Source organism: Enhydra lutris, unplaced genomic scaffold (assembly GCF_002288905.1).
Source record: "Enhydra lutris kenyoni isolate GAN:26980312 unplaced genomic scaffold, ASM228890v2 scaffoldscaffold9, whole genome shotgun sequence".
Lineage (NCBI taxonomy): Eukaryota > Metazoa > Chordata > Mammalia > Carnivora > Mustelidae > Enhydra > Enhydra lutris.
Genome location: NW_019154093.1, coordinates 78,475,276 through 78,502,018, shown reverse-complemented (window position 1 = coordinate 78,502,018; position 26,743 = coordinate 78,475,276). Strand labels below are relative to the sequence as shown.

Sequence of the window (26,743 nt, the reverse complement as noted above, 5' to 3'; positions counted from 1 at the left end):
ACTATATCCTGGGCCATAAAACAAGTGTCAAAAAATTTTAAAAAATTATAATGATACTGATTATATGTTCTGACCAAAGTGAAATTAAACTAATATCAACAAAATATATTTGGAAAATTCCCACATATTTGGAAGTTAAACAACATACTTCCAATATTCAATGGTTCAAAGCAAAAAAAAATCACAAAGTAAATTAGAAAATATTTAAAACTGAATTGAAATAAAAACACAACATATCAAAATCTGTAGGATGCAGCTAATATAGTGCTTAGAGAAAAACTTATAGTGTACATATTAAAAGAAGACTGGTCAAAAATCAAGTATTTAAGCTTCCATCTTGGAAGTAAAGCAAAGCAAGCCCAAAGTAAGCAAAATAAAGGAAAAAAATTAAGATGAGAATAAAATCAAAGAAACAGAAACATAAAAATCTATAGGAAAACCAATAAAACCAATTTTTTTTTCTGAAAAGATCAATAAGATCCATAAACATCTAAGTAGACCAGTCAAGAGAAAAAAAAAGACACAAGTCACCAAAATCAGATAAAAAAGATTTAAAAAGAGACTTCACTACAAATCTTACAGACATAAGATGATAATGGGAGAATATTATGAACAACTCTATTGCCAATACATTCAACCACTTAAGGGAAAAAAAAAAAGATGCATTTGATGAAAGATAGAAATTACCAAAATTGCCTCAGGAAGAAATAGTAACTCTAAAAAGATACATACTTATCAAATAAAATTTCAAATTAAATATATTACTTCAAAGAAATTTCCATTTCCAGATTTTTTCACTGGTGAATTCTATCAAACATTTAAAAAGAAATAATACTGATTTGATATAGACTCTTTCCAAAATTTACAACGAGGGAATTCTTCTCAACTCATGTTATAAGACCAACATTACCTTGATAGCAAACCAGACAAAAATGTTACAAAAAAAGAACAATAGAGACCATTCTTCAGAAAAATTTTAGCAAACTGAATTCAAGAATATATAAAAAGAATAATAAGTCATGACCAAGGGAGGTTTATTTCAGAAATTCAGAGTTGGTTTAACATTCAGAAATCAGTGTAATTCAATATATTAACAAACTAAAAATAATATACCATATGATCATGTCAAAATGTACAGAAAAAGTGGTGCATGGGTGGCTCAGTTTGTTAAGCATCTGCCTTTAGCTCAGGTCATGATCTCGAGATCCTGAGATCAAGCCTCACATTGGGCTCCCTGCTCAGTGCAGAGTCTGCTTCTCCCTCTCCCTCTGCTCCTCCTCCCTGCTCATGCTTGCATTTTCTCTCTCTCAAATAAATAATCTTTTTTAAAATACACAGAAAAAGCCCAAGAAAATCCAACATTCATTCATGACACAATTTTTGACAGATTAGCAGTAGAATGAATTCCTTCAATCTGATAAAATATATCTAACATCATACTTAATATTCAATAATTGGGGAAAAGGCAAGGATGTCCACTCTCATTATATCTGTACAACACTGTACTGGAGTTACCAGCTGGTGCAGTAAGGCAATAAAAAGAAAAAGAATATAGATAGGAAGAAGTAAAAATGTCTTTAGCTACAGATCCACATAGAAAATCCTAGGGAATCTATAAAAATGCTAATGGAATAAGTGAATCTATCAAGGTTTGGGATACAAGTTCATTAGACAAAAATCTCCATCACCATCTTCCCCCTGCCACACCATATATGGAGGGGCTGACCATACCACACTCACACCTTGTTTTTGGATCCTAGGCACTATAGATGAGTACTGCTAGGGGGTCATCCTTAGGCCCATCTACCTGCTGTCCTGCTGGTAACCTGCCTTAGCTCCCATGCACCAAACACCATCTCCTGAGTCCTCTAAAGCAGATGCAGACCTCAGCAAAGCAGACTTCCTCAGTCAGTAGAGCTAACAACAGCAGACCAGTGCTCCATGCCAATCTGGCCTTTCATAGACAGTGGCCACTATTACTGGACAAAGCTGCCTGGGGTTAGCCTCTCGTGTGTCCATTTTTGGGAACTGTGGCTGCCAAGTTAACTGTAAGTTTTCCAAAGAACCTGGGAGAAGCAGGTGTGTGGAAATAAGGGCTACTGCAGGCACCAGTCTAGCAATATGAGTTTTACTGATATTTCAGGTACTCCCAATACAGGAAAGTGCCTCCAATTTGGAGCTAGGGAACTTCTAGAGTACAGGTCCTCCTTTCCCAGTGTCCCTCTTGAATTTTCACCTTCATATGGTGAGTCAAATCCTTTAAAACCCACTGAAAGTCCTCCTGTCTTGGGCATACATAAGACTTGTCTGATTACTGAAAATGAGAGCTAACCATGATTAACACTTGCTTTATGCTAGACACCTTTCAAAATGTCTATTAACTCATTTTCTCTAGTTTTAAGTATCATCATTTTATAGACCTAAAAAAGTTCAGCCACACAGAGGTTATTATTCAGACCATGAACTGAGCAGCAATGCGGGGATTCCAAATTCAGTTGGCCCAAAAAACAAAAATAAAAACACATACTTTAAACTGACACATACAACATGGCAGTCTGGCTTGAAGTATTAGTTTTGACTTCAGTAAACATGATAATCTAATAAACTGTATTTGTAATTTAGCTGATAAACAGAATATGCAAAAGTCAGATATTATAAGGACTAGAAATTTTTTAATGTAATAGTTGTTAATGTTGGTGAAAAGAGAGATTCTCTACTTACTGAGACTAGGTCATTTAATGACTATAAATTTACTTGGAAAGTCATTAGGAAGAACATACATTTGATGAATCGTAAATCAGGGAGAGGCTTCTTTCAATAGCCACATCGAGGGACGCCTGGGTGGCTCAGTTGGTTAAGCAGCTGCCTCAGCTTGGGTCATGGTCCTGGCATCCTGGGATTGAGTTCCACATCAGGCTCCTTGCTCTGCAGGAAGCCTGCTTCTCCCTCTGCCTCTGCCTGCCTGTGTTCTCTCTCTCTGACAAATAATTAAAATCTAAAAAAAAAAAAAAAAAAGCCACATCAAGCAAGTAACACAGCAATACTTTTTAAAAATTAAAAAATAAAGGCACCCGGGTGGTTCAGTCAGTTAAGTGTCTGCCTTCAGCTCAGGTCATGATCCCAGGGTCGTGGGATCGAGCCCCATATCAGGCTCCCTGCTCAGCAAAGAGCCTTCTTCTCCCTCTCCCTCTGCTGCTCCCCTGCTTGTGTTCTCTGTCAAATAAATAAATTTAAAAATTAATTAAAATTAAAAATAATTTGGAAACTATTAGAATTAAACAATTTGTATTACAGTTTATATCTCTTGGTTAGCACTTTAATAAGAGAATAATGTTTACATTGTAGAATACATTTTTGTCATAGACTGTATTTTCAACTTTTAATTATATAATGATTTATACATTTAATATATATTTCCACATGGGTGACTACATAACTTTACTATAATTCCTAGACAACATCAATTAAAATTTTTAATATACATAGCTATAGGCCCATCGATTCCAAAATTAATAATTTACAGAAATAAAATCAGTAACATTAGCATTGTTCATAGTGCAGAAAGCTGGAAACAAGGAGAATTTACATACCAGTTAAGATAGAGTAGGTTATGCCAACAATCATAGACAGCCCCAAACTCTTAGGGGCTTAACACTACAAAGTCTTATTTCTTATTCATACTACCTGACCATGATGGGGCAATTTTATTCTGTGTAATTTTCATTCACAGACATAGAATGACAGGAGTTTCATCATCTATAAATCACAAATTGCTGCAGCAGGACGAAGAGTGTGACAGAAGGTCTCACACTACTTATCAAATACTCTAGCACAAGAGTAATTAATGTACAACAGTTCTCCCTAAACTTATTGGCTGGGACTTATCATACAGGCTCACCAAGATGGGAATGGAAATCTAATCTTTTCACATGCCCAGAAGAAGAGAGGAAAACAACTAGGTATATGTGATCATAAAAGTCTCTACTACAGTTTAATAAGTTGCTGAATTATGACATATCCATGAAATATCACTACAGCCACTTAAAATAATGAATTGGAAGCATACCATATGTCATAGATTTTCATGAGATACTAAGTAAATTTTAAAGACTTTGAAAAGTATATATATCATCCCATTTTCGTAAACTATGACCAAAGAATCCTGTGTGCATATATGCATATGTAAAAAATACTTAATTAAATAATTATCTACATCTATGATTAAGAAAAATAGGAAAACTTTTTCCCACCCCAGGAGGAGGAGATTTGGCAGAAGGGTCCCTAATGTGTGTAGAAAGGGGAAGAAAGAGAGTGAGGATAAACAAAAGGGGGATAAAAAGAGGGCATTGAGATTTTATATGATTATATTTATGTACTGATGTAAATTATATACATGCATTAGAAATCAAGTCATTTTTCAAAACTATCTTTTCCTTTTAATTTTGATTACTTTCATAGGCCTCAAATTACTGATCTGTTGAAATTAAATCTTTTCATTTCCCTCCAGCTCTAAACTCTACGATTTCATAACTTAAATAATGTTAAGTCTTATCTGTCTCCTGTTTGTTATTTCCTGTTTCTAACTCAGAGATGACCTTCTATTGATTAAAGTTCTGGATGTACTTCTCTAGCCTGCAGACTATTAATTATACTGAATTCAGGCTGCCTGAGTTATAAATAATTTATTTCTAACCTTTATATCAACCAGAGCAAGTTGCTCTTTGACATCATGAATTTACATTTACATGAGTGAGAGATATTTTATTACTGTTAAAGTGACAAAATCATAGATATTTTTCTTAGGCTAGGTATAAAACATAATCTAAAAGTCTGGAACTTAAATTTTTAGTCTAAGAAATCTTCCCATCTCCCACCTGGACTATTTCAATAGGTACAATATCTTTACCTTGTTCCAATTTACCTTTATTGAGCTTTCTAAAGACTGCTATTTATTCTGGCTTAATTTTCTCTTGTCCTTCTAATATACCTATAACATCTTTTTTTTTTTTTTTTTAAGGTAGTGAGCATGTGAGTGGGGTGGGGAAGGGTAGAAGGAGAGAGAAAATCTTAAGCAGGCTCCACTCAGGACAGAGCCTGAGGCAGGGCTCACTCTCACAACCCTGAGATCATGACCTGAGCAGAAATCAAGAGTCAGTTGCCCAACTGACTGAACCCCCCCAGGCACCTCTATAGTATTCTTGTTTATGTCCAAAATTCACCTATTCTAGAAGACCTTCTCAGAAGCCAAGACATGAAATTATCTTTCATGTCTCTGTATCTTACATTTACATACTATTGAATTACTTACATTATAAGTGATTCATTTGTTTACACATTTATATTTCTTTTATCATGTTCAGTTAGCCACCATATAAACATCATTAGTTTTTGATGTAGTGTTCAACGATTCGTTAGTTGCATAGAACACCTAGTGCTCATCACAACACGTGCCCTCCTTAATACCCCTCACCCAGCTATCCCATCCCCCTATACTTCTCCCCTCTGAAACCCTGTTTGTTTTCCAGAGTCCATAGTCTCTCATGATTTGTCTCTGTCAGTGATTCCCCCCTTCAGTTTTCCCTCCCTTCTCCTATCATCTTCTGTGCAATTCCTTATGTTCCACATATGAATGAAACCATATGATAATTGTCTTTCTCTGCTTGACTTATTTCACTTAGCATAACCCCTTCCAGTTTCATCCATGTTAATGCAAATGGTGGATATTCATCCTTTCTGATCGCTGAGTAATATTCCCTTGTATATATGTACCACATCTTCTTTATCCATTCATCTATTGAAGGGCATCTCGGCTCCTTCCACAGTTTGGCTATGGTGGATATTGCTGCAAGGGGGTCTCTTTAAAAAATGGTGCTGGAAAATTGGACAGCTACATACAGAAGAATGAAACTAGACCATTCTCTTACACCATACACAAAGATAAACTCAAAATGGATGAAAAACCTCAATGTCAGATAGGAATCCATCAAAAACCTAGAGGAGGGGTGCCTGGGTGGCTCAGGGAGTTAAGCTCTGCCTTTGGCTCAGGTCATGATCTCAGGGTACTGGAATTGAGCCACGCATCAGGATCTCCACTCATCAGGAAGCTTGCTTGCCCCCTTCTCTCTCTCTCTGCCTGCCTTTTTGCCTACTTGTGATCTCTGTTAAATAAATTTAAAAACCTTAAAAAAAAAACCTAGAGGAGAACATAGACAATAACCTCTTCAACACTGGCTCCAGCAACTTCTTTAAAGACACATCTCCAAAGGCAAAGAAAACAAAAGCAAAATGAACTTTTGGGACTTCATCAAGATAAAAAGCTTCTGCACAGCCAAGCAAACAGTCAACAAAACCAAGAGACAACCCACAGAATGGGAAAAGATATTTGCAAGTGACAGTACAGATAAAGGGCTGGTATCCAAGATCTATAAAGAACTTCTCAAACCCAGCCCCCGAAAAACAAATAATCCAGTCAAAAAATGGGCAGAAGACATGAACAGACACTTCTCCAAAGAAGACATACAAATGGCTAACAGGCACATGAAAAGATGTTCAACATCACTAGCCATCAGGGAAATTCAAATTAAAACCACAATGAGATACCACTTTACACAGTTAGAATAGCAAAAATTAAGAAGGCAGAACACAACAATGTTGGCAAGGATGTGGAGAGAGGGAAACCTCTTACACTGTTGGTGGCAATGCAAGCTGGTAGAGCCACTCTGGAAAACAGTTTAAAGATTCCTCAAAAAGTTAAAAATAAAACTACACTATGATTCAGCAATCACACTACTAGGTATTTACACAAAAGATACAGATGTAGTGAAAAGAAGGAGCACATTCACATTTATATTTGTTACTGGACATCAAGTCATTGAAAGTAGAGATTGTATATCATACAGATAATCCCAATCCAATGATTTATGCTTTCAGGTATTGACACCCAGAAGGATTTGACACAGGGGATACTCCCTTCTTGAATCTGTAATTACACTTCACTTCCCTGTCCTTAATCTTTGCAGCAACTCCTCTATTGCTTGACTTTTAAATGCTCCAGTTTCCCAAGGCTCAATTTTTTTTCTATTAACTATACATTCACTGTCATAAAGAGAGTGCATTCAGTCCCATGCTTTAAATGACATGTATATGTCAATGACTACTAAATAATGACCCTTCTGGAGAATTCCAGATTCATTTGTTCAATGACCTACCAACTGCTCCACTTAGATATCTAAGATATCTCAGCTATTACACAGCACCTCCCCCACAAAAAAATATTACATAGCTCAAAACAGAACTTCAAGATCCAACTTTGCTCCTTGTCTTTCCTTCACCTCATCCTTATTTCAGGAAATATGTCAGCAAATCTTTTTGGTGCTTCCCCTTTTGCAGCAACCTTGGAAGCCAGTTGTTGAGCGAATCAGAACTAAAAGCTGGAAGGAGCCAGGTTTCCTGAATCACTGCCTGGAGGAATGTTGCTTACTAAATAGGAACATTTATGTTGGACTTTAGAGAATTGAGAAGTTGATGAATGATTAGCCAGAGAAGCTAGCATTACCTCAACTAATACATTAGTCTTGTTTATTTTAAAATGTTTGAAAATATATAGCTTTAAATATGAAATATCACACTATCAAGTCTAATAATACTCTAAAAAATACTTGCTCAGGAGACTCATAAATTTTCAGTTAAGATATCAGAAGCTGGAAGTCCCAAAACCATGTCCAGGTTCATTTATTTATTGTCTATTTCCCTCACTAAAATATAAGCTCTAGAAGAACAGAGGGTTTATTTTCTGTTCTGTTCATTGTCATATCTCCAGTATCTAGAACTGTATTTGACTCATAGAAGGCACTCAATAAATACTTGTTTAAATTAATGAGTGTTGAATAAATAATGTTAGGAAGCCATACTGGTATAGCCTTTTTTTCCTACAACTGAAGGGCACTTGTCAATTTTATAAACAGATAAAACTGCTTCAGAACTGTGAAACCTCACCATAATGACCTTAAGATTTAAAAAATAACATTATGATCAGCTGTTCAGATGACCTCACAGAATCAATGAAAAGCATTTATTTGCATCCAAATATTTTAATAATAAAGAATAAAGAGTACATCTCAATGTGTTCCTAGCATTCAATAGATAACTTCACAAATTTGAAAAATTAAAACAATTTTTATGAATACAAGAAAAACAAAAACAAAATATAATCATCTTATTATCTGAATAGAATTACAAGGTTTCAGGTAATGTGGTAATTTAGGCCAAAACATAAAAATCATAAAAAACAAATTATGTAAATACAAAAAAGTCTCAATGTCAGAAAATGTTTGGCTCTTCAGAAAATAAAACATCTTTAAATTAATTATAAATCTCATGCTATTAGGCTCCTTAATCACACTGATTTTCTGAGATTAAACAAATAACTTCTCTGCATCCTTTAGTTTTTTTTTCCTATCCATTTTAGCAATTACAGCCCAACGATCTTCCCGCATTTTCCTTGTAGCTCCAAACTTCAGCGTAGATCCAGGGGTTGTTAGAGATGAAGGGGTCTGAATACAAAATCAAATTAAATCAAATCAAAATACGTTTAATTTAAAAAGATAAAGTCCAGCTTTTGAAATTTGATTTCCGAAGGAAAAATTAAAAACTACCTTAAAAACAACACACTACCTTTTTTGGTGTTCTGACACAAAGATGAGAAGTTGTTGGATTATTATTCTTGTATAATTTTTTCAATGTCTCTTCCTCTGAAACCATGCTCTTAAAGAAAAATACAAAAAATATAATCTGGGGTCTGTCATTACTAATACTAAAATTTTGTCCATATATCACAGAGAGGAGGAGAAACACAAGGAAGGGAAATGGGGGAAGGGAGAAAGAAAGGAGGTGAAAGAAGAGAGACAAGAGAAAGAGGAGAGAAAAAAGAAGATAAACTGAAGGTAATGACAAAATAATCTTCCAAACAAGGATAGAGATTTAGATTCTATTAACAATACTGCATTATATGAAATACTAATAACTATATTGTATTATATGAAATACAACATGTATATAAACAGTACTTCTCTACTGATTTCTACTTCAGTTTCAGAGTCTTTATACTACTACTTTTCCTTCCACTTCCCCCCAGCCTACTTACTCAAACTCACACTTTGGCCTTATAATAAGCATGTATAATCCTATAAAAATTATAATGTTATCAACTATCAACTTATGAGTATTGTAATTCCCCCAAATAATAATAGCTAACACTAATTTAGTAATTTATGTTAGGAGCTGTTTTAAGCACTTTGCCTATTTTAATTAATTTTAATCCTCACAATAATTTTATAAAGTAAGTATACTATTATTATCCCCATTTTAAAGGTGAAGAACTGAGACACAGAAATGTTAAGTACTTTGCCTAAGATTACACAACTAGTTAAGAGGTGGAGCCGGGATTCAAATCCAGATAGGCTGGCTCTAGAAATCCACTCTCTTAATGAATATACTATACAGATTCATTAGTCTGGTGAGCAATCAGTTCACAGTATCTTGTCCTATTCACTAATGTCACATTTACAGAGGCTTCATGAATAAAAATATTCAAACAGATTTACAGAGAGTTTTATCTGCAACATTCATCTTTTCATGTGCTTGTTGGCCATTTGTATATCCTCTTTGGATAAATGTGTATTCAAGTCCTTTGCCCATTTTTTATCAGGTTATATGGTTTTTATTGTTGAGTTATGGGAGTTCTTTATATATTCCATTTATCCCTTTTCAGATATATGATTTGGAAATATTTTCTGCCATTCTTGAGCTTGTCTTTTCTCTTTCTTAGTAGTGTCCTTTAAAGCACAAAAATTCTTAATTTTGAAGTCAAATTCATCAGTTTTCTCTTTTCTTGCCTGTACTTTTGGTGTCTTACTCATGAGGCCCTTGCTAAATTCGAAGTCATGAAAATGTCCCCAATATTTTCTTCTGTTTCATAGCTCTAGACCTTAAGTTTTGGTTTTTGATCCATTTTGAATCAATTTTTATATGTGGTATAAAAAGTCCAACTTCATTCTTTTGCATGTGGATTTCCAATATCCAGTTCTAACACCATTAGCTGGGAAAAAAAAAAGTCCTTTCCCCCACTGAGTGGTCTTGGCACTCTTGCCAAAAATTAATTGGCTATTTGTGAGAATTTATTTCTGGGCTCCTTTATTCCATTGATCTATAGATCTGCCCTTATCCTACTACGAATCTGTTTAAATTACTAGCTTTGTAGAAAGTTTCAAGGCTGAGAACTGTGAGTCCTCCAGCATTATCCTTCTTTTTCAAAATTATTTTAGCTATTTAGGACCCTTGCAATTCTATATGAATTTGAGTATCAGATTTTCCATTTCTGCCAAAAAGCTGTTGGAATTTTGATTGAGATTGCACTGAATTTGTGGATTGCTTTCAGTAGTACTGACATTTTTTTGTTCAAATAGCCAGCGTATAGGACATCTTCACAGGTTTAAGGCTTCACACCCATAAACACAATTTTTTTTTCTAACTCTTTAGGTCTTCTTTAATTTCCTTCAGCAATGTTTTATAGTTTTCATTGTATTTCAGTATTTCACTTTCTTGGTTATGTTTGTTCCTAAATATTCAATTTGTTTAGATGATAATGGATATGGATAATTTTCTTAATTTTCTTTAATTATCTTTTTGATTAATCATTGTTGGTATATAAAAATATAACCGATGTCATGTGTTTTTATACCCTTCCACATTGCTGAATTCATTTTTAGCTCTAGTAGCCTTCTTGTGGAGTCTTTGTGATTTTCAATGGATAGGATTATGGCATAAGCAAAGAGTTTTACCTCATTCTCATTTGTATGCCTGCTTTTTCTCTCCATCTCCCTTTGTTTTTGTCTAATAGCCTGATAGTTCTGGCTAGAACTTCCAGTACAATGTTGACTAGCAGTGGTAAAAGTGGACATCCTTGTCTTGTATTTGTTTTTTTTTTTAATTTTATTTATTTTTCAGAGAGAGACACAGCAAGACCTGAGCTGAAGGCAGATGCTAAATGACTGAGCCACCCAGGTGCCCCCCACCCCATCTCATTCTTAATTTAAGGGATAAGTTTTCAATTGAGTAGAATGTTAGCTCCAAGTTTTCGTAAGTATTTTTTATCATGCAGAGGAATTGTTCCTCTATTCCTACCTTTATAAGAGTTTCTATCATGAAAAAAATGTTGGATTTTGTCAAATGCCTTTTCTGTACTAATTGAGATGATCATATGGGATTTTCCCCCCTTCATTCTATTAATGGTGATATACTACACTGATTTTCTTATATTGAACCATTCTGGCATTTCTTGGATAAATCCCACTTGGTCATGGTAAATATAACTTTTTTTTTTTTAAGATCTTATTTATTTATTTGACAGACAGAGGTCACAAGTAGGCAGAGAAGCAGGCAAAGACAGAGAGAGGCGAAGCTGTCTCCCTGCTGAGCAGAGAGCCCCATGCGATGTTGGCCTCGATCCCAGGACTCTGGGATCATGACCTGAGCCGAAGGCAGAGGCTTTAACCCACTGAACCACCCAAGTGCCTGGTGAATACAACTTTTAATATGATGTGAAATTTGACTTGCTAAGAATTTGAGGATTTTTACACAGACATTCATAAGGGATAATGGCCTTTAACTTTCTTTTCTAGTAATGTCTTTATCTTACTTTGATATCAAGGTAGTACTGGCCTCATATAATGAGTTATCAAGAGTGCCTCCATCAGAAAGGATAAATACCCAACTTTGTATCAACATGAGTGGGACTGAAGGAGATTATGCTGAGTGAAATAAGTCAAGCATAGAGTCAATTATCATTTGGTTTCACTTACTTGTGGAGCATAAGGAATAACATGGAAGACATTAGGAGAAGGAAAGGAAAAGTGAATTGGGGGAAATCTGAGGGAGAGACAAACCATGAGAGACTGTGGACTCTGAGAAACACAGAGGGTTTTGAAGGGGAGGAGGATGGGGGGATGGGTGAGTCTGGTGGTGGGGATTGAGGAGGGCACGTATTGCATGGAGCACTGGGTGTGGTACATAAACAGTGAATCTTGGAACACTGAAAAATAAAATAAAAAAAAAAAGTTCTCTCCAATTTTCTGAAGTCTGAGAAGATCGTATCAAACATTTGGGGATATAATCTATCAAGGAAGTCATCTGGTCCAGGACTTTTCTTTGTTGAGAGGTTTTTGATTACTAAGTCAAATTCTTTACTGACTATAGATAGGCCAGTTGAGGTTTTCTATTTCTTCTTGGATCAGTTTAATTTGTGCATTTCAGTGGTTTTACCCATTTGTTCATTTCTTCTAAGGTATAGAATTGTTAGCATATATTCACAGTATTTTTTTATCTCTAATTAGTAATAATAAACCCACTTTTCATTTCTGATTCTATTTATATCTTGTTAGTCTAGCTAAAGATTTGTCAATTTTTTTAATCTGAAAAGATTTCTATTTGAAAAAATACATAAATTTTGGTTTTGTTGATTTTCTCTATTTTTTTCTATTCTCTAATTTGTTTATCTCCCCTTGAATCTTCATTTTTTCCTTCCTCCTGCTAGTTTTGGGTTTGGTTTGCTCTTCTTTTTCTAGTTCCATAAAGTGTAAAGTTATTGATTTGAGATCTTTCTTTTTTAATATAGGAATTTGGAGCTATACATTTCCCTCTGAATTTTTGCTGTAACACAAGTTTTGGTATACTGTATTTTCATTTTTATTCATATCTAAGTCTTAACTTCCCTTGTGATTTCTTCTTTGATCCACTGGCTGATTAAAAAGTGTGTTAATTTCAGGGCACCTAGGTGGTTCAGTCAGTTAGGCATCTGACTCTTGATTTTGATTCAGGTCATGATCTCAGGGCCCTGGGATGGAGCCCCACATCAGGCTCCGTGCTCAGCAGGGAGTCTGTTTCTCCCTCTTCCTCTGCCTCCTCCCTAACCCCATCCCCCCACCCATTCTTTCCTCCCTCTCTCTCTCTATAATGAATAAATAAAATTTTTAAAAAAGAAACTTAAATATGTGAATCTTATAACTGAATATGTCTGCAAATCAGATTCTTCCCTTTCCCCAAGGTTTGCTATAGTGAGTTAGTTTTGTCTTGCTTTATGCTGTACAAGTTTCTGTGCCAGGGATTAGCCTGGGTAAAAATTTGGGATCTTTTCACATTTTTTTTTTTTTTTGAGCCTGTCTTTCCATGGGCATGTGCAGTGGTTTTAAATACTCCAGAAATGTGACTGCTCTTGATGTCCTAATTTTTTTTAATGTCAGATCCTCCAAAGAATAAAAGTGAAAAAAAATAAAAAGAAAACAAGTTACAGTTCATTTAAATCCTCTGTAAGACAGCTCCAGCCAGGGAGAATTGAATGGCCACCAGTTTCTGTGCCTGCACAGTGATGAGAAGCAGCAATGATAACAGAACACTCAATCTTGATATTCAGAGAAAAAGTCCTTATTGCTCACCTTGGCTACAGCAAGATATGAGCACTGTTGTCTGCCATAGGACAATGGATTGGATGATAGGTAGCCACTACCATTCTTAAGGATGAAACTGACCAAAATTAACTATAATTTACCAAGTTTCAATCCTGAAAGTTGCAAGCATTCAAACAGTCTACAGTATTCCAAAATAGTTACTTCAGACAGTTTCTGTAAGTACAATTGCTGTCTAGGTAGAAAAACTTGTGGTATTTCCTACTCCACCACCTTCTGTCAGTTCACTCCAGATAATCCATTTTTAAATCTAACTTTTTATAATTATTTGAGTGTTCACCAAAATTTAAATGCAACAATAAGAAAATTACAAAACAGTAACTTCGAGTGATAATTATAATCAAATAAACTGGACTATGAAATGTATTTTTAGGCAAGTATAAATAACTGTACATACTTCTAGAATACTGTAGTATGCCTATTGTGTTACAAAGCTGTGATGCTCCTTTTAAAAATGAAATCATGAATCATTCTGAATCTCAGTTAAGAAACTAGCTTAAAGTCACACAGCTAGAAAAACAGTATGGATTCCAACCCTGATTGTCTAATTCCAGATCTCATAGTCTTTCTACTAATTCTCCTTACATTTTTATGTATCTGGGCTTCAGTTTGAGCTGGCAGTTATTATGTATAACAACTTACATAGGCTATGGAGCTAAACTAACTGTGTTCAAATTTTGGCTACCTGCATTACTAGCTATGTAATCTTGGGCAAGGTACCTATATGACTCAGTTTTCTCATCTGTAAAATGAAAATAACAGCACTGTATATACTTCTAATATGGGATTATTCTAAGAAATGCCTATATAATCTTTGCAATGGTGCTTGGTTCACAGTTTTTATCATTAAAATGTTAATCATTACCTATAAAACAAAGAGGCACTTAAGGATTCTATAAGTTAACTTCAATAATTAGGGTTTTAAGACTTCAACTACTCATTATTCCAGAACAAATGAAAATAGAGGGTTCCAAAGCAGCTTCAAAAGCTTGAAGGATCTCAAAAGTTAAAAGTGGCAATAATGAAACAAACTAGCACCTTTAACTGGAATTTTGTAATTAAGAATCTTTGGTATATTGCTTCATTTTGTGTGATGAGGTTTCCTTTTAAATTAAGTGATCTAAATTTATTCTCAATAAATATTATGACGAAATACTGGTAGGTGTGGATACACTCACAGGAGGGAATAACTAGTAATACAAACTGCTAGGGGTAATATCTTCTTTAAACAACTCCTCTGTAATACATTAACTCTTTAAGAATGATAAAAATGCTATACTTGTCAACTAATACCTTGATACAGATTTCAACCAGTAAGTGGTATAAAATTAGGAACAGGTATAATATGCAAAATCAAGAGGGGCCCTAAAATTTGGCCATAGCAAGATTCACCTAACCTTTCTCTAAAAAGAAGGAAAGAAAAAGAAAAGAAAAAGAAAGAAAAGAGAAAAGAAAAGAAGAGTATGTGGTAAAAAACTCCTTTATAACAATCTGCTGGAAAACAAGATAGGTTAATCATCTCATGTGCCAACTACGTTACATCAAGTACTTGAAAATGCCATGTTTTCTGAAGTTAAATTATTTAAACCCTGTTTCTCCAAAATGTGGCAAAAGCATAGGGTTCTGTGTTATGGAGTTCCATATTTTAGTATTGCAATAGTAGATACTATGTGTATATATTATACATATACATCAAAAATGTGTAAAAATGATAATGTAAACAACAAATACTGATTTGTAGTATTTTTACCAAGAGATCAGTCGTTTCTGAGCTATCCGAATTGATATCAAACTCAAAGACCATTTTTCTCTTTTTATTACTTTCTTCTGTGGGTACATTCTTGCTTTTGCCTTGCTGAATTTTTAGTTTCGTTGGTGTCTTCACAGTATATGCCTATCCAAAAAGGAAAACAACATATTATCTTATCAAAAAACCCTATACTGTTGGTAACTCAAGTTGAATCTTTAGTAATCAGTAACTCTCCATTATCAGTGGGATGTATATAGAAATTTTTATAAGAATTTCATTCAGATATTTTTGATACAAAAACTTCTAATTTCTTCAAACAATTTATAACAGTAGACTTTTTTTCCCCCTTCCCTTCAACTTACTGAAGAAAATAATGGCAGGAGAGAGTGGGGAGAGAGATACTCTCTAGCATCAGCAGTCAACAATCTTAAGGAAAGAGGGACTTTAATTTTTCTACCAATAATTAAGACCAAAGAACTGAATGAGCTTTGCTCTTTCTACAGAAATCCTTACTGATTTATGAGAAAATAGGTATGCTTATATTTTGTTCATAAAGTAATTCACATTAGTCAAGTTTTATAATTTTTTAAAGTATCTTTAAAAAGTTAAGTCAGTGACATCAGCAAAAATGGCAAAGCAAGGTATTCCAAAAATCTGCTCTTCCATAAAGCAATAAAAATACTGTAAAATGGTCAAAGTCAGCTTTTTGAGAACTCCGGAAATTAACCAAAAGCTTGCCACAAACTGTAGTGCTTATCTTTTTTTAATGGCCGAACGTCTGTAACAACAGCAAGCTTTGTGGTTTTTAACTTTTCTTCATCCCAACCCCCGCCCTCTATGTTACCCTTAAAAAAATAATATCCCACACTCTTTATCTAGTCTGAGAGCCATTAGATAGCACAGAACAGAACTGAGAGCTCTTCCAAAGCTTTATTCCCCAAAAGTTGTCATTTTAACTTGTCTCTGAAAGACCTCACTTACAAGGCTGATTGTATTTAACCTGACTTAGAGCTCATTATTACAAAAACTTTCTCCTTCTTGTGAAGTACAGCATAGCATTTGTCAAAACAATTATAAGCAAGCATTTTAACTTTGCAGCTCTATGAAGCAATGGAGCTGGGCAAATGACAGGGCAAATGACAGACTAATGAAACAAGATGAGATCGGGAGGGAGAAAAACCAAAAGAAACTCTCAATCTCACAAAACAAACTGAGGGTTGCTGAGGGGAGGGGTGTGTGTGGAGACGGTGGTTGGGTTATGGACATTGGGGAGGGTATGTGCTATGGTGAGTGCTGTGAAGTGTGTAAGCCTGACAATTCACAAACCTGTATCCCTGAGGCAAATAATACATTATATGTTAATAAAGATAATTAATTTAAAAAAAGGAAACTTCAAACAAACATGTAGGAAATGAGACATCCATAAGGGCAAAATAAAATAAAATCTAAACTTAACAGTAATGTACCAATGTATGTTTCCTAGTTTTGACAAATGTACATGGTAATGTAAGATGTTAACAATGTAGAAAACCAAGTGATAGACATAAAGGAATTCTATGTACTAACTTTGCAACTTTTCTATAAATCTAAAATTATGGTAAAAAAAGATGTTCTTTCTAAAAAAAGTAAGGTCACCACACCTATGAGAATGGCTAAAATCAAAAAGCTATAAAATACCATGTAGTGGCAAGGATGTGGAGCAACTAGACTTCTCATTCACTGCCAGTTAGGATATAAATTTATGTAATGATTTTTTTGAAAAACATGATTGGCAGTGTGATACAATAAGAAATATATATTTAGTCTTTGTCCCTAGTTCCTGACACAGAACTTTTAAAACCCATGTAATTTCCTGAGTGATAGGGGTGATCAGAGCATCTTTTGATACAATATTCAGTCTTTGTCCCCCAGTAATGTGATAGGAGTCTTTCATTATTCAAAATAAGCTCCTTTCAACTGGACTAAAGTTAACACTAATGAAATAACTGACAGGAAGGGGCTTCTAGATAACTTGAGGATGGTGGCTAGTAACCAGAAAAACCAAGGCTTGATTAGAAGTTTGTAAATCAGCTACACCCTTTAACCAGGATCCTGGGAGAGGAGAGGGGATGGAGATTGAGTTAAACATCAATGACCAATGATGTAATCAGTCATGCTAGGTAATGAAACCTCCATAAAAACCCCTAACTGATGGGGTTCTGAGAGTTTCCATGTTGGCAAACACACAGAGGTACTGGAAGTGCGGCACTCTTGAAGAAGGCATGGAAGTTCTGTACCCCTTCCCTCACACTTTGTCCTATTCATCTTTTCCATCTGGCTATTCTTGAGTTGTACCCTTTATAATAAACTGGTAATAGTAAGCAAAAGAATCTCCTGAGTTCTAAGAATCATTCTAGCAAATTAGCAAACATGAGGAGGGAGGTTATGAGCACCCCCAATTTAGAACCAGTTGTTCAGTAGTACAAGGGGCAAACCAGGATTGTAACTAGTGTCTGAAATGAAAGCAGTCTTGTGGGAGTGAGCCCTTAACCTGTGGGGTCTACATTAACTCCAGGTAGTGTCAGAATTTAATCAAGTTGTAAGACAACTAATTGGCGTCTGAAGAATCAGAGAACTGGTATGGTCGGGGGGATCCCCACATGTTTTGTATCATAGTAAAAAAACAAAACAAAACAAAACAAAACAAAACCTCAGTCAGTATCTATTAAGATGGAACACAGTATACATAACCCTATAACCCAGCAATTTCATTCCCAAAGACATACCCGACCAAAATGCATACAGGTCAAATACCAGAATTTTTATAGCAAGACTATGCATGAAAGCACAGTCTGGAAACCACCCAAAAGTCAACTAATAATACAATAGATAAATAAACTGTGGTGTATCACGCAATGGAATACCATATAGAAATATAAACAGAAAATCTAAAACTTTAAGCAACAATATGGATGAGTCCCACAAACATAATATTAAGTGAAAAAAGTCAAAATAAAAATTATTCTATTTATGAAAAATGCAAAAACAGGGAAAAGAGAAAATACAAAAACAGGTACAGCTAATATTGGAGTTGGGACAGTATATGGCCTTGGAGGAGAAGCCAGTGACTTAAAAGGGGGCAGGAAAATCTTCAGAGGTGATAGTAAGATTCTGTGCTTTAATCTGAGTGCTGGTTATAAAGTTATGTTTAGTGTGTAAAGAATCATCAAGTTGCATAATTAATATCTGTGCATTTTTCTTGCATATATTTCAATATAAAGTTTTTTTTAAATAAGTTCATTCTATATGAAGATCACTTCACACTCTGAATAATATAAATACAACAAAATAATTTTATGTAAAAACCTCTCTAAGCTATGTAGTTTACTAATTTTCGTAACTTCCATGGTGTGGATAATATTGCATATGTAGCAGGATGTGAGAGAGACTCTTCCTTTTGCTCTGGAATTGTCAACTGGGGCACAAAGCTGCGGAAAAAAATGCTAGTAACCCATATTCTAAAGAAAGCAACCTATGATTAAAGCCAGATCCTTCTCTAGGGCTTATTAAAAAGTGGTTAAACTGGCCCTACAATCACCAAACACCTCCCTTCTTCCCAGTTATTTTAAGGAAACTGGAAGGGGAAGGCATAAAATTTCAGCATAGAGAAAGGTCGAAATTTTTTTTTTTTTCGAAATATTTTTTCTTTCAATTTCTAAGCCAGGTGAGCAGACAACTCTTAACAGTAGTCTAACAAAAAATAGGAGTGCCTTCAAGAAGGAATGGCATCTCATTCTCTTGCTAGATATAAACTTAGGAAGAGATTTTATGTCTTTGTGTCTGACTGGATAGTTTAGAGTAAAAAGAAATTAGAGAGAGATGGATGGTAGGAGTTGGGGTCAGAAATGTAGCATTCTGTACTGCTATTTAGCATGGAAAGGTTGAATGAATTCCCCATGGATTAAGTGAACATGTGAAAGATAGTAACTGAGCCATATTGCTGTTGGCACCTGACACATTGAGGGCTGACTGCTAAGTAAAAGACTGGCAACAAGATGATGTAAAAGTATACAGCAAAAGGAAATAACTGGGGTGATACTGAAAAATGTTAAGTCAGAATCACATCACCCACATCAGGGAATGCCATCTGGTGAATGACAGAAAATTATGGAATCTGCCCCAAATATCTTTAAGTTGTAGATAATGATATTTTAGAAAAACAACAATTTCATGCTGGTATCACAAAAATTGAATTTGTTTTTTATTTCAATGTGTGATACTAGATATATATGATACCAGAAACTTCTTTTTTAACTAAAAAAATTATGACCTTCTGGGAAATTTTAGCAACCAACCTTTGGTAATGGTGTAGATAAAGTACTTTTGGCAGATGTCCACAAACAGTCTCTTTTATCTTTGGATTTGCCATGGTCAGCTGATGTGAAGTTTCGAGATATATTCTGTGAAGGAGCAGTTTTAGAATCAAATTTCCAATAATGAGTTTCAGGTGTTTCCAGTAAAGGTGTCTGTATTTTCTATATTGAACAACAAAAGGGAATAAAATCATCACTACATGTCATTTTAAAGTGCAGCAATTAGTAGAAATAACACTGGAATAAAGTAGAATTTATCCTCAAATTTACTATTAATTGGATAACTTTGAATAAATTATCCTTATTTTGTCACTTTATTTTCCCATTGAAGATGAAAATGCTATCTGCCTGTCTTCACAGAGCTGCTATGAAAAGAAATAAAATGTCTCAACTCTTTAAATGACCAAAAGTTGAGGATTTGCTGAAGAAAAAAATCTCTATTCCTGGTGGCAAAGAGCCTTTCTTTGTGGTTCATTACAATAGCCTAAAAGCCACAGGGCAGTTTATTCTCATTTCTATCCATTTTCTTTTATGCTTTCATATTTCAACTCTCTCATCTATAAAAATATCAGCCTTTCCTATCCACGAGCCTTATTCCCCACAAAAAAAAAAAAAAAAAAAAAAAGAAAGAAAGAAAAGAAAAGAAAGAAAGGAATATAGGGAAGAAAAATTACAAAAGTAGAGAATCAGAAAAATTTCCAGGAGGAAAAAAATGACTATTTTCTTCAATTCTGAATATATATTACAAATTTACTCTAAATACTTAGAATTTATTTCAACTTAGTTTCTTCCATTTTCTTTCTCTCTACCTTTATATGTATCTTCCCTTTAGCACCTGACCTATCTTTCTAGTGAAAGTTCATAATAACTGCTTTAGTGGAATTGTGTTAGGTGCTTTCTAATTTTATCACTTTCTTTGATCACCACCATCTTCATGAATACAATCACAGCAATTACAAGAAAAAAATGGAGTTTGTACATGCACACATGCATACATACACACACACACACACACAACAGAGCTATTCTCAAAAGTTCAGCGGTTAAATCTGCAGTAAATTTAAGTTAGGAGCATATAGGATGTGGTATTAAGAGGTGACCACATGCGCTATAAAAACACTGGACTGATGGGTGAATAGATCAAGGTACATGTGGTATACACACACACGGAAGAATATTACACAACTATAAAAAAGGCTGAGATTGTGCCATAACCATGGATGGACCTAGAAGGTATTATATTAAGTGAAATAAATTAGACTGAGAAAGACAAATACCATATGATTTCACTCACACGGGATAAAAAAATGATAAGTGAATAAACAAAAAAGCAGAATCAGACCTATAAATGCACAGAACTGATGGTTGTCAGATATGTGGAGGATGGGCAAAACAGATAAAGGAAAGTGGGAGATACAGTCAGGGAATGAATAAATAATGGGAATAAAAGGCACAGCATAAGGAAAACAGTCAATGATATTGTAATAGCAGTGTAACAGGACAGATGGTAGCTATACTTGTGACGAACACAGCATAATGTACAAAATTGGTGAATCACTATGTTGCACACATGAACTTATGTAACATTGTGTGTTAAATACATATATATGTATATATGTGTTAAATATGTATTTATATATTTATATATAAAATTTATATATATTTATATATATATGTGTGTGTGTACACACACACACACACACACACACACACACACACACACACACATATCCATTGGACCAGGAGTCAGGTAATATGCTCTTTTCTCCTGAATCTTAAACTATCTTGGCTGGGAGACATTAAGTAATCTCTAAGTACCTCTAGGCTTAAATTTATCCGTCTATATAATCAAGGTACTAAATGAGATATTCGTAGGTTTCTGCCCAGTTCTAGTGATCTCACTTCATAATCCTCTTTCCAGCAGATAGAAATTTTGGTAGCATTTTTTCACACAGTGGTATTTCTGTATCCTCATTCCTATATATTTCTGTCATAGGTGGTAACACAGTTTTGATGAAAACAATTTTTTTTCTCTCTCTGAATTCATCAGTCATTCTCAGAATCTCCAAAATCTAACTGTTTTCATGGAAAAATTTTTCCCTCCTGAAAGAACTCAGAATGACAACTACACCACCTTGTGGCCAAATCTGGGAATTTAACACTTCCCTGATAGAATAGCAGCTTGAAAGAAAACGCACCCCCATTCTAGAATGCTGAAATAAACCTCTTCATGATAAGTCATGGAAATGTATGTACTTTCCTACCAGTCACATTCTTTCTGAATGTTACATTTCCAGTGATGCATATACAAGCAGATCTCATTTCATTGCACTTCACTTTGTTGTACTTCATAGATGCTGTGTTTTTTGGTGTTTGTGTTTTTGTTTGCAAAATGGAAGGTCTGTGGCAACTCTGACCCAAGCAAGTCTATCAGCACCATTTTTCCAACAGCATTTGCTCACTTAGTGTCACTTGTGTCACTTTGTATCACATCTTGGTAATTCTAAATATTTCAAATTTCTGCATTATCATTATTATTTGTTACAGTAATCTGGGATTTGGTGATCTTCAGTGTTACTATTATAATTGTTTGGGAACACCATGAACCACATCCATATAAGACGGAAAACTTAAAAGCTGTGCATTCTGACTGCTCCACTGGCCTACTATTCCCCATCTCTCCCCCTGTCCTTGAGCCTCCCTATTCCCTGAAACAAAACAAAACTGAAATTAGGCTAGTCAAAAACTACAACGGCTTCTATGTGTCCAAGTGAAAAAGAGAGTCACCCATCTCTCACTTTAAATCAAAAGCTAGAAATGACTGAGCTTAGAGAGAGGAAGTCATGTTGAGAGCTGAGATAGACGGAAAGTTAAGCCTCTTGCACCAACCACTTAGCCAAGTTCTGAATGCAAAGGAAAAGTTCTTGAAGGATACTAAAAGTGATACTTCCAGTGAGCACACAAATGATAAGAAAGTGAAACAGCCTTTACGTATATGGAGAAAGTTTTAGTGGTCTGGATAAAAGCTCAAACCAGTCAAAATACTACCTTAAGCCAAAACCTAATCCAGAGCAAGGCCCTAACTCATCAATTCTATGAAGGTGAAGAGAGGTGAGGAAGCTACAGAAGAAAAGTCTGGAACTAGCAGAGGTTCATTCATGAGATTTAAGGAAAGAAGCCATCTCCATAACAAAAAAGTAGAAGATAAGGGGTACCTGGGTGTTAGTCATTATCCCAGGATCCTGGGATCCAGCCCCTAGTCAGGCACCCTGCTCAGAAGGGAGTCTTCTTCTCCCTCTCCCTTTGCCTCTGTCTCCCCCTCCCCCACGACTCATGCTCTCTCACTCACCCTCTCTCTCTCAAATATATAGTCTTCAAAAATAAAACAGAAAACAAAAATAAAAAACAAAGCAGGGGCGCCTGGGTGGCTCAGTGGGTTAAGCCTCTGCTTTCGGCTCAGGTCATGATCTCAGGGTCCTGGGATCGAGCTCCACATCAGGCTCTTTGCTCAGCAGGGAGCCTGCTTCCCCCTCTCTCTCTGCCTGCCTCTCTGCCTACTTGTGATCTCTCTCTGTCAAATAAATAAATAAAAATCTTAAAAAAAAAAAAAGGTACAAGTTAAAAGCAGCAAGAGTTAATGTAGAAGATACTGAAGTTATCCAGAAGATTTAGCTAATTAAGTACTGAAGGTGTCTACACTAAACAAGAGAGTTTCAAGCTAGGGAAAACAGCCATATATTGGTAGATGACGCCATCTAGGACCTTCATATGTCGAGAGAAGTCAATGCTTGCCTAAAATGTTTCAAAGGACAGCCTGACTCCCTTATTAGGGATTAATGCAGTTGGTGACTTAAGTTGAAGCCAGTGCTCATTAATGATTGTGAAATTCCTTGGGCCCTTTAAGAATTATGCTAAATCTACTTGCCTATGCTCTATAAATAGTGAAACAAAACCTGGATGATAGTATATCTGATTACAATATGGTTTAACTAAATATTTTAAGCCTACCACTAAGACCTACTGCTCAGACAAGATTCCTTTCAAGATATTGCTCACGGACAATGTATCTGGTTACCCAATAGTTCTGATGGAGACATACAAGATTAACGTTGTGATACCTGCTAACACAACATCATTCCACACCCCACGGATCAAGGAATCATTCTGACTTTCAAGTCTTATTATTTAAGAAATACATTTTATAAGACTATAGCTGCCATAGATAGTGATTCTATTGATGGATATGGGAAAAGTAAATTGAAAACCTTCTGGGAAAGAGTCACCAATCTAGATGCCATTAAGAATATTTGTGATTCAGGCACCTGGGTGGCTCAGTTGTTAAGCATCTGCCTTCAGCTCAGGTCATGATCCCAGGGTCCTGGGATTGAGCCCCAAATCGGGCTCCCTGCTTGGCAGGGAGCCTGCTTCTCCCTCTCCCACTCTCCCTGCTTGTATTCCCTTTCTCACTGTGTCTCTCTCCCAAAAAATAAATAAAATCTTTAAAAAAAAAAGAATATTTGTGATTCATAGGAAGAGGCCAAATATCAATATTAACAGGAATTTGGCAGAATTTGATTTCAGCCCTCATGGATGACTATATATAAGGGGTTCAAGACTTCCTGACAGAAATAACTGCAGATGTGGTGGAAACAGCAAGAAAACTGGAATTAAAAGTGGAGCCTGAAGATGTGACTTAATGGCTGCAATCTCGTGATAAAATAAGTGAGGAGTTGCTTCCTAGGGATCAGCAAAAAGAAGTGGTTTCTTAAAATGAAACCTACTCCTGGTGAAGATGCTGTGAAGATTGCTAAAATGGCAACAGAGGATTTAGAATATTATGTAAATTTAATTGATAAATCAACAGCAGCATTTGAGAGGATTTACTCTGATTTTGAAAGAAGTTCTACTGTAGGTAAAATACTATCAAACAGCAACCCCTGCTACAGAGGAATCTTTCTTGAAAGGAAGAGTCAATGAAGGAAACTTCATGTTGTCTTATTTTACAAAATTGTCAAGGTCATCCCAACTTTCAGTAACCATCACCCTTGATCAGTCAATAGCCATTAATACGAAGGCAAGATGCTCCACCAACAAAAAGATTTCAACTTATAGAAAACTCACATGATAGTCAGCATTTTTAAGTAATACAGTATCTTTATTTTAAGATTTTCTTTTTCCATTTTTTTTACTATGTTCAGTTTAGCCAACATGATACTTTATATGGAAAACCCAAAAGACTCCACCTCTAAACTACTAGAACTCACACAGCAATTCAGTAATGTGGCAGGATACAAAAATCAGTGTACAGATATCAGTTGCTTTCTTATACACTAACAGTGAAAATACAGAAAGGGAAATTAGACAATTGATTCCATTTACTAGAGCACCAAGAACTGTAAGATACCTGGGAATAAACTTTACCAAAGAGGTAAAGGATCTATACTCGAGGAACTACAGAAAACTCATGAAAAAAACTGAAGAAGACACAAAAAGAAGGAAAAGCATTCCATGCTCATGGATCGGAAGAATAAAGATTGTTAAAATGTTTATACTGCCTAGAGCAATCTATACTTTCAATGCCATCCCAATCAAAATTCTACCGGCATTTTTCAAAGTGCTGGAACAAACAATCCTAAAGTTTGCATGGAACCAAAAGAGACCCTGAATTGCTAAGGAAATGCTGAAAAAGAAAAACAAAACTGGGGGCATAATGTTGCCTGATTTTAAGCTTTACTACAAAGCTGTGATCACCAAGACAGCATGGTACTGGCACAAAAACAGACACATAGACCGATGGAACAGAATAGAGAGCCCAGATATGGACCCACAACTCTATGGTCAACTAATCTTTGACAAAGCAGGAAAAAGTATACAGTGGAAAAGAGACAGTCTCTTTAATAAATGGTGCTGGGAAAATTGGACAGCTATGTATAGAAGAATGAAACTCGACCATTCTCATACACCATACACAAAGATAAACTCGAAATGAATAAAAGACCTCACTGTGAGGCAGGAATCTATCAAAAGCCTAGAGGAGAACATAGGCAATAACCTCTTCAACATCAGCCACAGCAACTTCTCTCAAGACATGTCTCCAAAGGCAAAGGAAACAAAAGCGAAAATGAACTTTTGGGACTTCATCAAGATCAAAAGCTTCTGCACAGCAAAGGAAACAGTCAACAAAACAAAGAGGCAACCCACGGAATGGGAGAAGATATTTGCAAATGACACTACAGACAAAGGACTCATATCCAAGATCCATAAAGAACTCCTCAAATTCAACAATCAAAAAACAGAAAATCACATAAAAAAATGGCCAGAAGACATGAACAGACACTTCTCCAGAGAAGACATAAAAATGGCTAGCAGACACATGAAAAAATGTTCATCATCATTAGCCATCAGAGAGATTCAAATCAAAACCACATTGAGGTACGACCTTACATGAGTCAGAACGGCAAAAATTGAGAAGACAGCAAACAACCAATGTTGGAGAGGATGTGGAGAAAGGGGAACCCTCTTACACTGTTGGTGGGAATGCAAGTTGATGTAGCCACTTTGGAAAACAGTCTGGAGATTCCTCAAAAAATTAAAAATAGAGCTACCCTATGACCCTGCAATTGCACTACTGGGTTTTTACACCAAAGATACAGGCATAGTGAAAAGAAGGGCCATCTGTACCCCAATGTTCACAGCAGCAATGGCCACAGTCTCCAAACTGTGGAAAGAACCAAGATGCCCTTCAACAGAAGGATGGTAAAGAAGATATGGTCTATACTATGGAGTATTATGCCTCCATCAGAAAGGATGAGTACCCAACTTTTGCATCAACATACATGGGACTGGAAGAGATTATGCTGGGTGAAATAAATCAAGCAGAGAGAGTCAATTACCATATGGTTTCACTTACTTGTGGAGCATAAGGAATAACACAGAGGACATTGGGTGAAGGAGAGAAGTGAGTTGGGGGAAATTGGAGGAGGAGACAAACCATGAGAGACTGTGGACTCTGAGAAATAAACTGAAAGTTTTGGAGGGGAGTGGGATGGGTGGGTTGGGAAAGCCTGGTGGTGGCTATTAAGGAGGGCATGGAGCACTGGGTGTGGTGCATAAAAAATGAATCT

The 26,743-nt window shown here is 35.5% G+C and overlaps 1 protein-coding gene across 2 annotated transcripts in view; it reads right to left on the bottom strand.

Moving 5' to 3' along the window:
- Positions 1 to 8,328: 8,328 nt before the first annotated feature.
- The window catches only part of LOC111143281 (synaptonemal complex protein 1), a 144,537-nt gene continuing 126,122 nt past the window's right edge, over positions 8,329 to 26,743 (bottom strand). The window contains exons 28-31 of one of the 2 annotated variants that reach the window (XM_022496911.1): positions 19,602 to 19,781; positions 15,268 to 15,411; positions 8,674 to 8,763; positions 8,329 to 8,552 (exon numbers count right to left, since the gene is read on the bottom strand). In XM_022496911.1, coding sequence (XP_022352619.1) covers positions 8,415 to 8,552; positions 8,674 to 8,763; positions 15,268 to 15,411; positions 19,602 to 19,781 — 552 coding nt within the window. In that variant the 3' untranslated portion in view covers positions 8,329 to 8,414. The remainder of the gene's footprint in view (positions 8,553 to 8,673; positions 8,764 to 15,267; positions 15,412 to 19,601; positions 19,782 to 26,743) is intronic. The other variant, XM_022496912.1, reaches the window with a different exon arrangement.